Source organism: Wolffia australiana, chromosome 10 (genome assembly GCF_029677425.1).
Source record: "Wolffia australiana isolate 7733 chromosome 10, ASM2967742v1".
NCBI lineage: Eukaryota > Viridiplantae > Streptophyta > Magnoliopsida > Alismatales > Araceae > Wolffia > Wolffia australiana.
The window spans coordinates 10,628,361-10,644,061 of record NC_135844.1 but is presented as its reverse complement, the minus strand read 5'-3'; the positions used below and the strand labels follow the sequence as shown (position 1 = coordinate 10,644,061).

The 15,701-nt window shown below is 37.9% G+C and overlaps 1 protein-coding gene across 1 annotated transcript; it reads right to left on the bottom strand.

Moving 5' to 3' along the window:
* Window positions 1-6,298: 6,298 nt before the first annotated feature.
* Window positions 6,299-13,303, bottom strand: LOC144708194 (ruBisCO large subunit-binding protein subunit beta, chloroplastic). Its single transcript, XM_078581399.1, has 14 exons — window positions 13,154-13,303; window positions 12,502-12,741; window positions 12,266-12,391; window positions 11,579-11,716; window positions 11,386-11,481; window positions 10,647-10,889; window positions 9,801-10,035; window positions 9,037-9,206; window positions 8,786-8,935; window positions 8,579-8,683; window positions 7,986-8,078; window positions 7,298-7,390; window positions 6,830-6,953; window positions 6,299-6,454 (listed from the first exon to the last, which is right to left on the bottom strand). Exons 2-14 carry the CDS (start codon window positions 12,730-12,732, stop codon window positions 6,441-6,443), a joined length of 1,818 nt encoding a protein of 605 aa, XP_078437525.1. The 5' UTR covers window positions 12,733-12,741; window positions 13,154-13,303; the 3' UTR covers window positions 6,299-6,440.
* Window positions 13,304-15,701: the final 2,398 nt, after the last annotated feature.

Genomic DNA, 15,701 nt, shown 5'->3' with positions numbered 1-15,701 from the left:
TCTATTTATACATTGGGAGAATTACTAAAATACCCCTTTGGGCATTATCTATTCTCTTTTCTTGCCATTTTGCCTCTTTTTCTCCATTGGTTGAGAGCTTTGCCTTGTAATTTCCAGTTTGTTTCTTTTGAAAGCTGTTTGAAGGCCCAATAGGTAGGTCAGGTCGTGGCCCAAGCCCCTCTGATCTCTCCTTTAAAAGCCCACAACACCATTTCATCATTTGCAGCCCATTTTGATAATCACTAAGCTCCCAAAAATCCTCCGATTTCCTAAGAATTGTATCTTCTAATTCCTGTGAATTTCTGCACATTTGGAACTATAAAATACTCATTAGTAATAAAACTGATTGACTTCATAGAAGTCAATGAAGTTAGTGAAAAATAATCATAATGTGAAAAAGTTGGAATTTCTAGCTAATGCATAAATATTTGGTTAATTCAAATATGGGTAAAAATACTACTATTTATGGAAAAAATACTAATATGGGTAGTTTGTCCGGTTTCATATTATAATTCAGATTTTTCTACTGCACATATGTACACTACTATTTGTGGAAAAATACTAATATGGGTAGTTTGTCTGGTTTCATGCTGTAGTGGATATGTTTGTATGTACACTAATAATTTTGGTATCTTGGGTTGTTTGTCTGGTTTCATATTATACTTCAGATTTTTCAAATATTCATATGTACACTTCTATTGTTGAAAAAATAGTTATTTGGGTAATTTTTATGGTTTGATATTACAGTTCTGATTTTTCTTATATTTTGTGCAATTTCAATATGCAATAACTTGAAAAAAAATACCAATTCATACAAAGTTCTTGCAATCGTTTCATGTTATGTGTTTACTTCATTCCTTCTTCCGCAGACTTTTTCAAGACTAACATTTCGGGCAGTGATTAATTAACTTGAAACTTTTTTGACATTATCGTGTATTCCTCTATTTTTGGGAAAAAAGCATGCCTGGTATATTAGCTAGTTTCATCATGTCGTCTAATTCGGAGTTTTTTATGTTCATCGAGCAATTGAAATTTTTGCAATAACTTCAAAGAAAATAATAATTTTATCTATTTGTTTTAGAATTGTTTCATGTTTTGAATTTCATAGCATTCCTTATATCCCCTGGCTTCATTTCTTTCCAGAGCCAAGGTTTCTTCTGCAACTAACACTATCATTCAGATTTTTTTCTCTCATTCCATGGTGAATGTCAGGTTACTCCATGTCCATGTCAGGTTACTCCATTTCCTTGATGCCTCTGCAAGTCAGCTTTGAAATAAGCTCACTATTAAGGTGATTGATTCATGTATTTTCTCGGATTTGTTTTGTGTATTCAAAAGTTACAGGTGTCTTTTGCAATAGTACAAGGTTCTTCTAGAACTTGAAATAAACTATTTCTAACATCTTTTTCATCAATTTCAATATTGTAATGCTTTTTGGTCTTTTTGAATATTCTCTAAAATTGCACAGTTTGCATGTCTTATCCCCCCAAGATTGTCATTTTTTTTTTCAAATCCAGTTCTTTGTATTCAGGTTCAATGCATTTTTCTTTGACTTCCTTGCTTTTTAGAGGTTAGGAAAACCTATTAGGATGGGTTAATTATGAATTTCAAACTTATCAAGTGTTATGGAAAACCTTATACTTTATATTAAACTTCTATTTAGGATATCTTAGGAATGAGAAAGAGAATAAAGCATGCATGATGAATATATACATGTTCTTATGTTTTTCTCTGGTTTCATCCTATAGCTCAAAATTTTCTTGTATGTTATAATCATTGACATCCCTCTAGGGTTTTATAAATAAGACCTAGTAATGAATATAATTATAATGATTTTGGTGGAGAAAACTTTCTACTGGCATGGACTTTGTAGAATGTATGCTTCATGTCATTTTTTGAACTGTTTTTGTCAGGCCATCATTCAATTATCGTGTTTCAAGGGGTGTGTTTTTTATAAAGGAATTTTTTATTGATTATCTCTTAGTTTTTTTTGCAAGAAAAATTGGGAAAAATAAGTGTTCTTTCTTAGATGCAGCAATGATTCCACAGAGGTGACTGTTTCGTGAAGATGGGATTGTCTACCCTTGATATAAGAGGAGATGACTCAAGGAAGACAATGTGATGAAGTATGTTGCAAAGGAATGGGAAATATTGGTGAGAGAGTTTAAAATAATTTCCCAATATATTAATGCGGACAAGGATGAGCAATTCAGTTTTGACAATTGACCATAACCGAAGTTCCTTGTAGGAGTGGTGTGTGGACAATATTTAAATATACATAGTAACTGGTGAAGTAAGTGTTTCGTAGAAGAGTTCAGTAAATATTTTACATTTCATAGAGCACGCAGTATGGCTTGGCACCTCACGTGTTGATGAATCAACCAATCAATTGGGTAAAATTGATCTATAGATGATTACTCTACTTATGATATATATTTACTTAATTATGTTAGGTAATAAAGAGTTATTGGGCCTATGGAGTCTTTATCTAGAATGGTACATGGGCATGAAGAGTTGCATGCACAGAGTTTTTTAGATGTCAAAGTATATAGGATCAATTAAAAAAAATATGTTTAAGTATAAAAGTACACAAAGTTTCATCTGAGAATTTCCCAGTCAAGTTTGTATCATGCGCCCATTATTCTTTTCCTCTCACCTTGGGTGTCCCCCCCCCCCCAAGTGCAAGTGGAATGCTGAGAAAATCTTGGATCCATGGTCGTGTTTATCAAGTAGAATATGAGAACTGCCATGACAAAGACCATGTGTATACATTTGGAGGACAGACATTCAGGCTAAAGATAGCTCATTGAAGGAACAAAAAGGGTTGTGTACTGAGAACTCAACATAAAGGTATTAAATAAGAGTTTACTAAGGCACATTTTATTCACATCTCATATTAAATCCCAACTTAGAGCATGTGAATTTAGTGAAATATCATGTTAGAACTCTCCACATATATTCATCTTTTAAATAGTATAAAAGTGTAGTTTTGTGTACTTAATGTGGCCCACTCGGCCAATCAGCCTAGTGAGATGAATCTAACCTCTTCTTTGGAGAATTTTGGACCTTTTTTGGGACTACAAAAATTCCTCTCATGAAAGGACCAAGGGACTCTTCATAAAGCTAAAAGAGATCTCATTGAGCTAATCGGCCTCCCTCTTGAGAGAAGACCCAACAAGAAGCTCCAAGAGACCCTTTGAAAGGATTCAGATCTACTGGAAGGGCACTAATGGGCCTATGGCTTGGCCCAAATCTCACCCATCAAATGAATCCATTATCTAAGGTATTCCTATAAATACTTTAAACACCTTTGTAAAAAGACATCCTGAATTTTAATTTGGAGTTATAGTGAAAGGGTGAGAATATTTTTTTCTTGCTCTCTCTCTCTCTCTAGAATTCTGAGAGTTAGTGAGGACCAAGTGGAAGGTGAGCTGACACAGCCTAGGTGGGAGAGAGAAACCCTTCTCTCTCCCAAGAGGTCCTCTCTTTCTCTCTGTACATTGTAGCTGCAAAAGCATGCAAGGAGTGGGAAGCGTCCAGGGATTGTGGAGGTGCAAGGAGAAGCCTACCTGTCAGGTAAGTCAATTCTATCTTTCTCTACCCTTCTCCTTCTTGATCAATCTTGATTTCCTATGGTGGAAATCAAGATTAGTGGTTTTTTCTATCTCTAGACCCCCTTCCATGTGGGAATTGGGTGTTCTTGGCCCAAGAACACACCCAATTCCATATTCAACATTTGGAAGATCCCATAAGAGTGGGTGAAAAACATCCTGCAAATATTGACTAATCTTGATTTCTTGTGGTAGAAATCAAATTAGGGGTTCTTTCTCTCTCTAGACCACCTGCGCTATGGGAATTGGGTGTACTTGGCCTAAAAACACACCCAATTCCATTCACAACACTTGAGAGATCCCACACGTGTGGGGTGAAACAGAAACTTAAAATTCTTGGTCGAAATTCATTTTCGACCAAGATTTGTTCAAGAAGCAGTTATTTTCTCCTGAATTTATACCCAATTTAATTCCGCCAAATTAAATCTATAAAATAATCTTCAAACTAGAAATCACTAAAATGTGTTAAACACTTACCTGAATTTTTTTTACACTCGTTAAAATTCATTTCAATGGAGAAATTCATAATTCATTGTCGTTTACATTCCATTTAATCAAAATAAAATTGAATATAATTCCTAAAATTCTTACACACCTGTTTTTAGCTTAAATCCACTCAGATTTGGTCTAGTGCTCTCTGTTTTTCAATCCTCACTCCCCTATCAGTCAACAATATAAATTTATTGCTTAATCAAAGGAACTCCTCACTCAACCTAGGTTAGTGATACTTAGTATCATTAATCTATAACCTTAGTTCCCAGCTAAGTTCTAGGGAATGTACGTCCGATATCAGGTATCAGACATTCGATATCCGATATCTAGAAAAAATTGAGACGGTGTCTGATATTGGATATTAGACGGATTTTTTCTGGCAGGTGAAAACGGATATCGGGGACTGATATCAAATGGGTAAGGACGAGACGGATATTGGATATCGGATATCAGATTTCGATATCGGGATATCGAAACCGATATCCGAATATCAATATTCTGTATCAAGAGGAAAAATCAATAATTATCATGATTTCAGATGATTCACGTTAACATCGACAAATGTTTTTGCTATATTGTTATCTCGTTTAATATATACACCTCAAACTTTTTGTTTTCTTCCATATGGGACAATAGGATTCGGAGTTCAATATTAAACATCTAATCATATTGTCCCACATGGAAGAAACCAAGAACTTTGAGTTGTATATATTAAACGAGGTAGGATATATATATTTAAAAAATTAATAATATATTTAATTTATATTTTATACGTATATATATTTACTATATTAATGGCTCATATAATAAATACACCTCAGAATTTTTGTTTTCTTCCATATGGAATAATAGGATCCTGAGTTTAACATTGAACTCCAAATCCTATTATCCCATATGGAAGAAAATGAAATTTCTGAGGTGTATTTATTAAACAAGCTACTAAATTATTGAGAAAGCTCTCCACTTACCTTCTAGCCCATGGATTTCCTCTCCAAATTATTTCACGATGACAGCTACAACAAATTATATTTATTTTTACAACCTTTCTATGTTGGATATCGAAATCCGATGTCCGATATTGTCATCCTTCCTGCGAGACGGAGGCGGATGACGACATCGAGAGGGATCTCGATATTGGATATCGGTACTGTAGCAACTGATATCCGATATCGTCATCCGACATCCGGTACAACATCCGCCCCGATAACGTAATCCGATACCGGTATCGGGACAGGTGATCCCTAGTTCCCAGATTATCATGTACCTGATGTTATTCAAGGTAATCTTTCATCACATATTTAATTTTAGTATTATAGATCTGATTCAGTTTGTTTCATTCTGTTGTGTTTATATGATTCTGATCATGGATCATGACCAGAGCCCAAACACCAAAAATGTATGTCAAATTTATGTTTGAATAAGAAAATCAGATTCATCCTTAAAATTAATGCACCTTATATGCCATATGGCTCATCCACAAGGCTGAAATACACTTTCATTAATAGTAGGATTCCACTTCTCTAGTGTCCAAAGATTAAAGAGAAAACCAGATGAAGAGATAGAAACTACATAACTACTTTTATCTTAAAATGTTGAGTTTATTCAAACTAGAACATCATAAGTTTTATGGAAATTATAAAAATGCATGTAAACACTCTCAATACATGCGAGAAAAATTATCATTTTTAGTTGGATAATAAAAACATTATTAATTTTATTAAAATGTATATTTCATGCCATAAAGAACATGCAGTTTCTGTTGGACTTACTAAGAACGTAGTGATAATGCAGTTTCCCAATGCTCGATCTGATGGGTCATTTATTCTCTAGCCAAAGATTTTGTAGTACTTTTTTTAGAGGTATTCACTGAATGAGAAAATTAAACTTAATTATGAGAATCTTATGAAACAATTTCTATGGTATTTTCAAACATGTATTTTTAAGGACTTTGATTATGATTTGTGTTGACTTTATTATGAGAAGCTCAAGTTTTATTCATTATTTAAGAGGGAACGGTATAATCCAAAATCATTGCAGAATGGTGGAAACTAACTCCATTACTTTTTCTTCCCTCTCTCTAAAATATAATCATACCCACTTTAATTTCATGGCTCCCTTTTTAAGGAAAGTCTTGCAATTCAGAAAATGTTTATTACTAACTTGATCAGAGTAAAGGCTGGTCAACGCAAAAGTCGTCGGGAGAAAAGAGAATTTAACCCGAAATTTGGCCAATTATCCGAGCTACAAATCTAATTTAGGCCAATTTTCTACAAGGTCCTACCAAAATTTCCTCAAATAAATTCTGACCAATCACGAGCCGACACGTCCAAGATCCCCTCAGTACCCGTATCCTACAAGTCAACAGTAAAAATAACCATTAGCAAAACTAGAGAGAGATAAAGAGTGGTAGAGAGATGTGTATAAAGAGAAATATAAAGAGTGGTAGAGAGATATGTATAGAGAGAAATATAAAGAGTGGTAAAGAGATATATAGAAGAGGTGTAGGAAGAAGCATTTAAGGAAAGAACAAGGATTGTAGAGAGAGAGATGTACAAGGGAAAGATAAAAAGTTGTAGAGAGAGATGAGTTGCAGAGAGAAGGAATTGTAAGAAAAGATAAGAATGATGGGGGAAAGAAAGTTGTAGATAGGGAGATGAATACAAGTAAGAATAATATGTCATGGGGGAGATGTTGAGAAGGATAAAGAGGTGTAGAGAGAGAGATACCGGAGTTATCCATGGGGTTGGCGGGCACGGCTGTCTCGGGCTCCTTGATTTCAACAACCACCACATCAGATGTGAGGAAGGTCTTCGCCACGGAGGCGGCATGCTCCAGGCAGCACCTCACCACCTGTACCATCATAATCATCATCATCATCATCATTATCATTATCATCACCATCACTATAATCATTATAATCATCATCATGAATATCATCACTATAATCATTATCATCATCATCACTACAATCATTATCATCATCATCATCACTATAATCATTATCATCATCATCAATATCATCACTATAGTCAGTATCATCAACATCCTCCCTATAATCATCAATACCATATCTATAATCATTATCATCAACATCCTCCCTATAATCATCAATATCATATCTATAATCATTATCATCATCATCCTCCCTATAATCATTATCATTATCATCATGCATGTCTCTCTCTTATTTATACCTTAGTGGGATCAATAATGCCGGCGGCCATGAGGTCCTCGTACTTGCCAGTGGCAGCGTTGTACCCGAACTTGGGGTTGTCGCTGGCCAGAACCTGGAGTATAGAGAGAGAAATAAGAGAGGGAATGGGGAAAGAGATGAAGTAGAGAGAGAGAGAGAGAAACAAGTCATAAAAAGGAGGGAGAAAGAGAGAGAGAGAGAGAAAGAAAAGTGATAGAATGGGGAGAGAGAAAGTAAAGAGAAGAGAGAGGGGAATGAAAGGGGGAGAGAGAGAGAAACAAGTGATAAAAGGGAGAGGGAAGAAGTGATAGGAAGGGAAGAGGGAGAAAGAAGAGAGAAGAGAGACATGAGAAGGGAAAAGAACTAAGAGAGAGAACGGGAGAAGGAAGTTTAAGAGTTAGAGAGAGGTGATGAAAAGGGGAGAGAGAGAACATGAGAAAAGGGAAGAGAATTAAGAAAGAGAATGAGGAAATAGAGAGAGAGAGAGAGGGAGAAGACGAGAAAGACAGAAGAGCATGGGAAGGGGAACGAGAAAGAGCATGGGAAAGAGAGAGAGAGAGAGAGATACAGCATGAGAAAGAGAGTAGAGGGAAAGAAAGAGGTGATAGAAAGGGGAGAGAGAAAGTAGAGAGGGAAAGTAGAGGGAGAAAGTAGTGATAAAAGGGGTTGGGAGAGAGAGAGAGATTTACCTTCTCGGTGACCACGCTGCCATTGACTCCAGCGTTCTTGGCGATAAGCTTCAGAGGGTAGCTCAGCGCACGCTTCACAATTTCTGCTCCCACCTGGAAACAAAGAGAGTAATAGAGAGTAAGATAGAGAAAGAGAAGAGTGAGAGAAAGTCGAAGTAGAAACAAAAGAAAGAAAGAAAAATTGCGAGAGGTCACGGACAACACAGATTCAATAATAGAGGTAAGGGAAAGGAGAGAAAGGAGCAGTAGATGTCAAGATTGAGTAGAGAACAAGCAGAGAGAGGCTAGAGAGAGAAAGAGTTTCTACAACGCATGGGAAAGAGATAAGGATGTATTGAGAAGAAAGAGAAAAAATGAGAAAGAAAGAGAGAGAGAAGAGAGAGAGAATGAGGTGTTAGAAAGAAAAAGAGAGAGGTTCAAATCAAATAAGAGAGAATGAGAGTTAGAGAGAGAGAGAGGTCAAAGTAAAGACACTTCCCGACAGAGAAGGGAAGAAGGAAATGAAATGAAGAGCGAGAGAGGTCAGAGAGAAGGCAATTATAACAGAGAATAAATGGGAGAGAAAAGGAGGTAGAGAGAGAAAGAGAGAGGACCTTCTGCTCGTCATTATCGAGAGTACTCTTAATGGCGTCGACCTTGGCCGCCAGCCTGAGGAGAGTGCAGCCGCCGCCGACAACAATTCCTTCCTCCACCGCCGCCTACAAACAAACCAGCCACATCTCAGCTAAAACCCATCTCTCTCTATCACTTCTCTCCTTCTTTCTCTCACTAACTAACAAAGATGAGAGAGAAAATAAGACCTTGGTGGCGTTCAGGGCGTCTTCGACCCGGAGCTTCTTCTCCTTGAGCTCAGTCTCGGTCTGGGCTCCGACCTGAATCACCGCCACTCCGCCGGAGAGCTTCGCGATTCTCTCATTGAGTTTCTCCTTCTCGTATTCTTGCTCAGCCACCTGCGCAAACCCAAGTAAAATTTTAAGTCAAGAACAGGAAAGGAACAATCTTTGAGAGAACCCGGTTGATGGATTTTGATGGGTGTGCCTAAATATCCCACCTCGATCAAATTGCGGATTTGGGAAACCCTCTTGGCCACCTCCTCCTGCGATGTCCCGTCTCCGACGATCGTGGTCGCATCCTTGGTCATCACCACCTTCGCCGCCAGCCCGAGCACGCTCTTGTCTGCCTTGTCCAGGCTCAGCCCAACCTCCTCTCTGATCACCGTCGCTGTCCACAGAACATAAACAACTCAATTCTCTCTCTAAATATCCATCAATCTTAGACATGGTTGTTCTGTTCTATTCGTTTTAAACGAACAAAAAATTTGCACAAAAGAACCGCACAGAGCCTTGTTCTTTGTTCTGTTATTTCTTTTTCAATAACGAACAAAATTCGCACATTCGCAGAAAACTAGAACAAAATTTGCACAAAGCGAACAAAAGAACCGCACACGGGTCTGTGCGATGTTCTGTTCGAATTTATTTTTTGTTCTGTTCGGAAAACCGAACAGAACGAACAATTTGCACAAATTCGCACAAAAAGAACAGAACGACCATGTCTATTGACCATCACTTAATTTCTACCTACCCCTATTTATTCTCTCTTCCTAACCATCTCTAATCCCCCTCTCTATACCCATCTCTCTTATCCAACAATCTCTCTCTATCCATCTAGTTCTACCCTTCCTATTTCTACTCCTCTCTCTACTTATTTCTATATCTGTATTTCTCTCTATCTCTTACTTCTATCAGTCAATTTCTAGATCTCTCTATTTATAGATCTTACGCTAGAAATATGAAAGAGAGGGCATGGTGTCTCTACCTCCGGTGAGGATGGCGATGTCGTCAAGGTACTGGCTCTTGCGCTCGCCGAAGCCGGGGGCCTTGAGGGCTGCGATCTTGAGAGCCCCTCTCAGCTTGTTCACAACTAGAGTGGCCAACGCCTCCTGCTCAATGTCCTCAGCAATGATCAGAATTGGGTACCCACCCCTGATTGCGTCCTCGAGCACGTTGATCAAATCCCGCGCGTTTGTGATCTTTTTGTCAACCAACAGCAGCTGCACAACAGAACGGAAGAAGCACATCGTTGAGAGATAGATAGACAGACAGACAGACAGAGAGATAGATAGATTGATTGATTGATTGATTGATAGTTAACAAATAGTGTTCGCAGTCCCTGATGATGATGACGATTAAGATGACGATGATGATGACAATGATGATGATCAGATGATGACAATTAAGATGACGATGATGATGATGATGATGATGATGATGATGACAATTAAGATGACGACGACGACGACGATGATGATGACAATTAAGATGACGATGACGATGATGATGATGATGATGACGACTCATCATCTTAGTCACTCTCTACGCAATCTTCTCTTCCAGACGACGCATCATTAGTCCATGAGTTTGATGATGATGACAACGACGAAACCATCCTCTTTGCAGTCACAAGTGAAAAACACTTGTGAGCTAGTGATAGATGGAGTTAGAGAGAGAGTTAAAGATAGAGATAGAGGTAGAAATATAGAGAGAGATAGGTAGAGGAAAAGATAGAGAGTTAGCGGTATAGAGAGAGATAAATGTAGAGACAAATAGAGATAGAGAGAGAAAGATAAAAATAGAGGTAGAAGGATATAGAGAGGATATGGACCTTGCAGTTCTCATACTCGACGGTCATCTTCTCGCTGTCGGTGACGAAGTAGGGAGAGATGTAGCCACGGTCAAACTGCATGCCCTCAACGACGTAGAGGTTGTTCTCGGCGCTCTTGCCCTCCTCCAATGTGACCACACCCTTTCTCCCCACCTTGCTCATGGCCTCCGCAATCATGTTACCCACTTCGTAGTTGTTACCCGCACTGACCGCCGCCACGTCGGCGAGCTCGCTGTCTTCAACCTGTGATACAAACTCTGCCTTAAGTCTCTAATGGGTAGACGAAGGACAATGGTCTGGAACGGACGCAGCGGGACCGAACGGACTTCCTTTCAGTCATCTGTAACAGGGCTTGTTGTTTCGTTCCGTTCCCACAGGAGAGGTGGGATGGAACAGATGACGGACAAGGCGGCGGGATAATTACAAACCAGATTAATTGAGAGGCATCTGATAACGAAGCGAGAGGGAACGGGGCGGAACGCAAGCCGGTAAATAGGTTACATTCCGATCCCATTCAGAGGTCAGGACAGATGACTGATGACGGATTGGATTTCATCCCTCAACGGATTGGACAGATGAGAAATTCTCCTTCAGTCGTCGTCGTCAGTATCATACAATGTAGTTGACGACTCATATCGTTTCAATTTTACTTAAAGAGAATCTCATCTCATCAACGTCGACAATGGTTGTTGACGTTGTCGGATGACGTCCTATTCTAGATGGTTGACGATAATCTCACCTCCTTCGACATCAATCGGAGCTCAGCGATGAGGGCTTTGGCGGTTTTCTCAATCCCACGAGTAATCTGAACTGGGTTAGCGCCAGCAGCGACCACCTGAGAAGAAAGAAGAAGAAGAAAATGAGAGATATGAGATTTTAATTCTTCTGGGTTAGTGAGAAATGGTGAATGAAAAAGAGGGATTTTTTCTTACTTTCACACCCTCAGCGATCAGACCCTGGGCAAGAACAACGGAGGTGGTGGTACCATCTCCGGCAAGATCATTGGTCTTGGCGGCGGCTTGCCTTACAAGCTTGGCTCCAATGTTCTCCACCGGGTCCTCCAACTCAACCTAATATAAACCTCTCAAATTTTATAATTGGGACCCATTAATGTAAAAGATATAAACTGTCTAACTCTGTAGATTAAGCATCAGATTAACGCAAATTGCAAAAAAAAAAACTGCCCCTGAATGTTCCAAGAGAAACTTGGCATCCAAGAGAGCAGATAGAGCCATTGATGGTAAGAAGAAACCTTGCAAATATGAAGAAAATGGAAGAGTAATAAATGAAAAAATGTAGAAGGGAAAAAAGACTGTCGTAGGAAGTTGGAGCAAAATGTAGAAAATTGAGAGAAGTAGAGAAAATGGGAATAATCGACAAAATAGTAGAGAAATTTGGTGAGAATTGGAGAGAGATGAAGAATTATGAGTAGAATGGAAAAACCGCACAAAAATAGACAAAATGGAGAAGAATAGAGAAATTTGGAGAAAATTAGAGAAAAAGGTAGAGAATGGAGAACATGACATTAATTTCTTGGGAAAATAACAAAGATTGACAAAATAGATAAAAAAACAGGTAAAATAGTGGAAAAAATGGATAAGAAATGTCTTGGGAAGCACCTCTCTGGCCACAGTCACACCATCGTTAACAATCTTGGGAGACCCATACTTGCTCTCCAAGACAACGTTTCTGCCTTTAGGTCCTAGAGTAACACCAACAAGATCAGCGAGCTTGTTCACACCCGTCTGAAAAAAAACACAAAAACAACATCATTCCACCGATCACAACCAAATATAAACACTAATTATCATCGATTAATTCAAAAATTAAAACATTAATTCGAGCAAAAGCAGACCTGAAGCTTCTTCATGGCCGACCCATCCTTGTTGAAGTACAGCTCTTTGGCCATGGCCTTGATTGCAGGCCCAGACGACCTTCTTCGCAGTTGAATCCCCTTCCTCTCGCCATTAAGAGAAGAAGAAGAAGAAATTGAAGCAAGAGAGGACAGCTGAGCTGATCTGCTGCTCAATCCAGTGAGCTTGTTGTCCGCCAAGGCCAGTGACATGGTGCTGATAGCAGACGCCATTTACGAAACCTGGAAACCAAAATCCAGCTATATAAACACCCACTCCACAGTTCAAATCTCAAACCCAACAAAAAAAAACCCAATTTTAACAACCCCGGCACTGATTTCCCCACAAATCAACAAACCCAACAAAAAAAAACCCAATTTAAACAACCCGGGCACTGATTTCCCCCCCAAATCAACAAACCCACCAAGCGAGAGGAGCAAATAAACCTCTAAGCCCCCAAATATCCACGACCCATTAAACCCAGACGAAGTAGAGAGCTTTAGAGTAGAAATTCTCAAGCATGCAAGCGAAGAACCAACAGAAAAGAAAAACCCATCACGCAAAAAGAGCAGAGAGGAGCGGATTGTTGAAGGAGAAGGAAGAGGTGAAGAGAAGAAGGAGATAGAGAGAGATAGAGAGAGAGAGAGAGCTCACAGTAGAGGATGAGGATAAGGTTGGCGGGCAGCGCTCTGAGAAGAGAGAAGAGCTCTCACTTGAGCACGGCCACTGAAGAAGGGATTAGACGGAGGCAGGAGAGAGGTTCTGTCGAATGAGGGTTTATAGAAGAGCCCAAATAGCGAAGGTTCGCGACAGCCGTTGCTGACCGTTGGATTATCTGATAGGCTTCATCTGCTGGGAACAATCTAGAACCTTTCATCCTTTCTAGGTGGGTCTCGGATCCTCTTCCAGAAAACTCTCCCTTTTTCTGGCCCAATTCTGGAGAAAAATGCTTCTTTTTTTTAGGAAAATGTCCTCCAATCTATAAGATGAAAACCAGTATCGTTATTCTTTTAATTTCTTGGTTAAAGTTTTTTATTTTATTTTTTTTGATAAAGTTTTAAAAAGCATGGTGGGTCATTATGTATGCCAAGCAATAGACGTGAAAAAGAACGACCATGGAGACTTGGGGATCTGGGATGGGTACAATATCTCTTGTCGAGAGCTACTTTCTCGAATATCAGCATGGGTTATGGCTTTGAGGGTCATCCATTACGATTAAATTTCCTGGTTAAAGTTTTTTGTTTTATTTTTTTGATAAAGTTTTTAAAATAATAGTTGGTCATTATTTGTGCCGTGAGATAGACGTGAAAAAGAACGACCATGGAGACTTGGGGATCTGGGATGGGTACAATACCTCGTGTTGAGAGCTACTTTCTCGGATATCAGCACAGGTTATGGTTTTGAGGCTTTCCTATTAGTGGATCCGTTATGGTTTTGAGGGGCATCTGTTATGAAATGGCTTTCCTATTAGTGGATATGTGGAAGTATGTTATGATGATCTAAAGAAAAGTGTTGTTTCTGAACCAATTGAGATGAAAACAAGAATTTTGCTATTTGGAGCAACATTCATTTTTCAATGTATCGCCCCAACATTTAATGTGTAATTCAAAGTTCTTAAAATTTTCACTTATATATGATGAAAACCAATATTTCACTATTCCGATTCTCCTAGGCCTTGGGACCAGTGTTCATTTTTATAAATAATTGCCACAACTTTGAATATGTGATTCATAGTTCTTAAAATGTCCACCTAAACAAGATGAAAACCAGCACTTTGGATGGTCGGTTTGTTTTTATTTCCTTGATGATATTTTTATCTAATTGTTTCGACAAATATTGAAAAGTGCTTGCTTGTCGTTCTGTATGCCATCACTTTTATAATTTATTGCCACTACATTGAAAAATGCAATTCATAATTCTTAAATTTCTTGATGTAACTTGATTTTTTCTCTGCTTCAATAAAGTATGATTAATGTCATTTGAGGTGAGAAAATACAACTCTAAATGGAGATCCTGAAACCATACATGAAAATATTTTTTTAAGAATCAATAAAATTTCTAAATCATTATCCAGATTGGCTGTTATCATGGTATATGTGCACTTCAAGGTCCGTTGATCCGTTCGAGTTGAGATATAACAGGTTGAAAGGGGTAATAATAATGTGGGTTGGCATGGATGATGATATATGTGTGACTGACACCTGAATCCCCATGTACCTGAGATTATAATGAAAACCCAACTACCTTGAGAGTTATTTCAATAGTGCCTTTAAAATAAAGTTTAATTGACACTAAGGGCATTTAAGGATTTTTATGAAAGTTTAGCTGGAGCTATATTCGTCCAAGGAACTGTTTTGAAAATAAATTCAATTTGAAACTGGTCAATGACTTATGAAACATAACTAGGGCATACTTACTCCAAGTCCACATGCGAGTGGTCATGGATATCTGTACTCAATGAATCATCATATGTGTATTAAATAGCACATAATATTAAAGTAAATACATCCATATTTATGGTATACGCTGACCTTTGAACGTAAGGTTGATTTCTGCTGTCAGATCATCTTGAACTTGTATTCTCGTCATGGAACATTCATAATGTCACCTTACCTTGAATTTTTTTATACTTTTTTCCATATCATGCTTCCGAACGTATTTTCAAAACTTAATGCAAAAATTTTAATTTAACATACTTGGGTCACATTATACCCTACATTTTTAACTGATAAAAAAAACTGGAGTTATAATTGTAACGCACGATGATGTTTGGATCTTCTCAAATGATTTAAATATTTTATGATAATTTTTAGCTTGAAAAACACACTATTGTTGTTATCATTTTCTGAAACAACGAGTTCATAAAATACATAGTGATATTTTTATTTTTCATTTGGTCACTCAAAAAGGGAACACGAGTCATTTAATTCAGAAGTTTTAATTTACAAACATGCTTATCAATATTTCAGATACATACCTGATTATTTAGTGGATTTATGGATTTGATCTAATAAATTTCAAACCTGATTATTTAGTGGAAGAATGAACTAAAAACATCTTAAAACTAAACATATAAATCCAATCACCTTTTCATGGATCCAATTCTTTTATCTTGGTTCCTTTAACGAATCTATTTGAGTCATCTAGATGTATAGCCTCTAGACATATCCATGCGCTCTTGAGAATGTGGGATTTCCTCTTC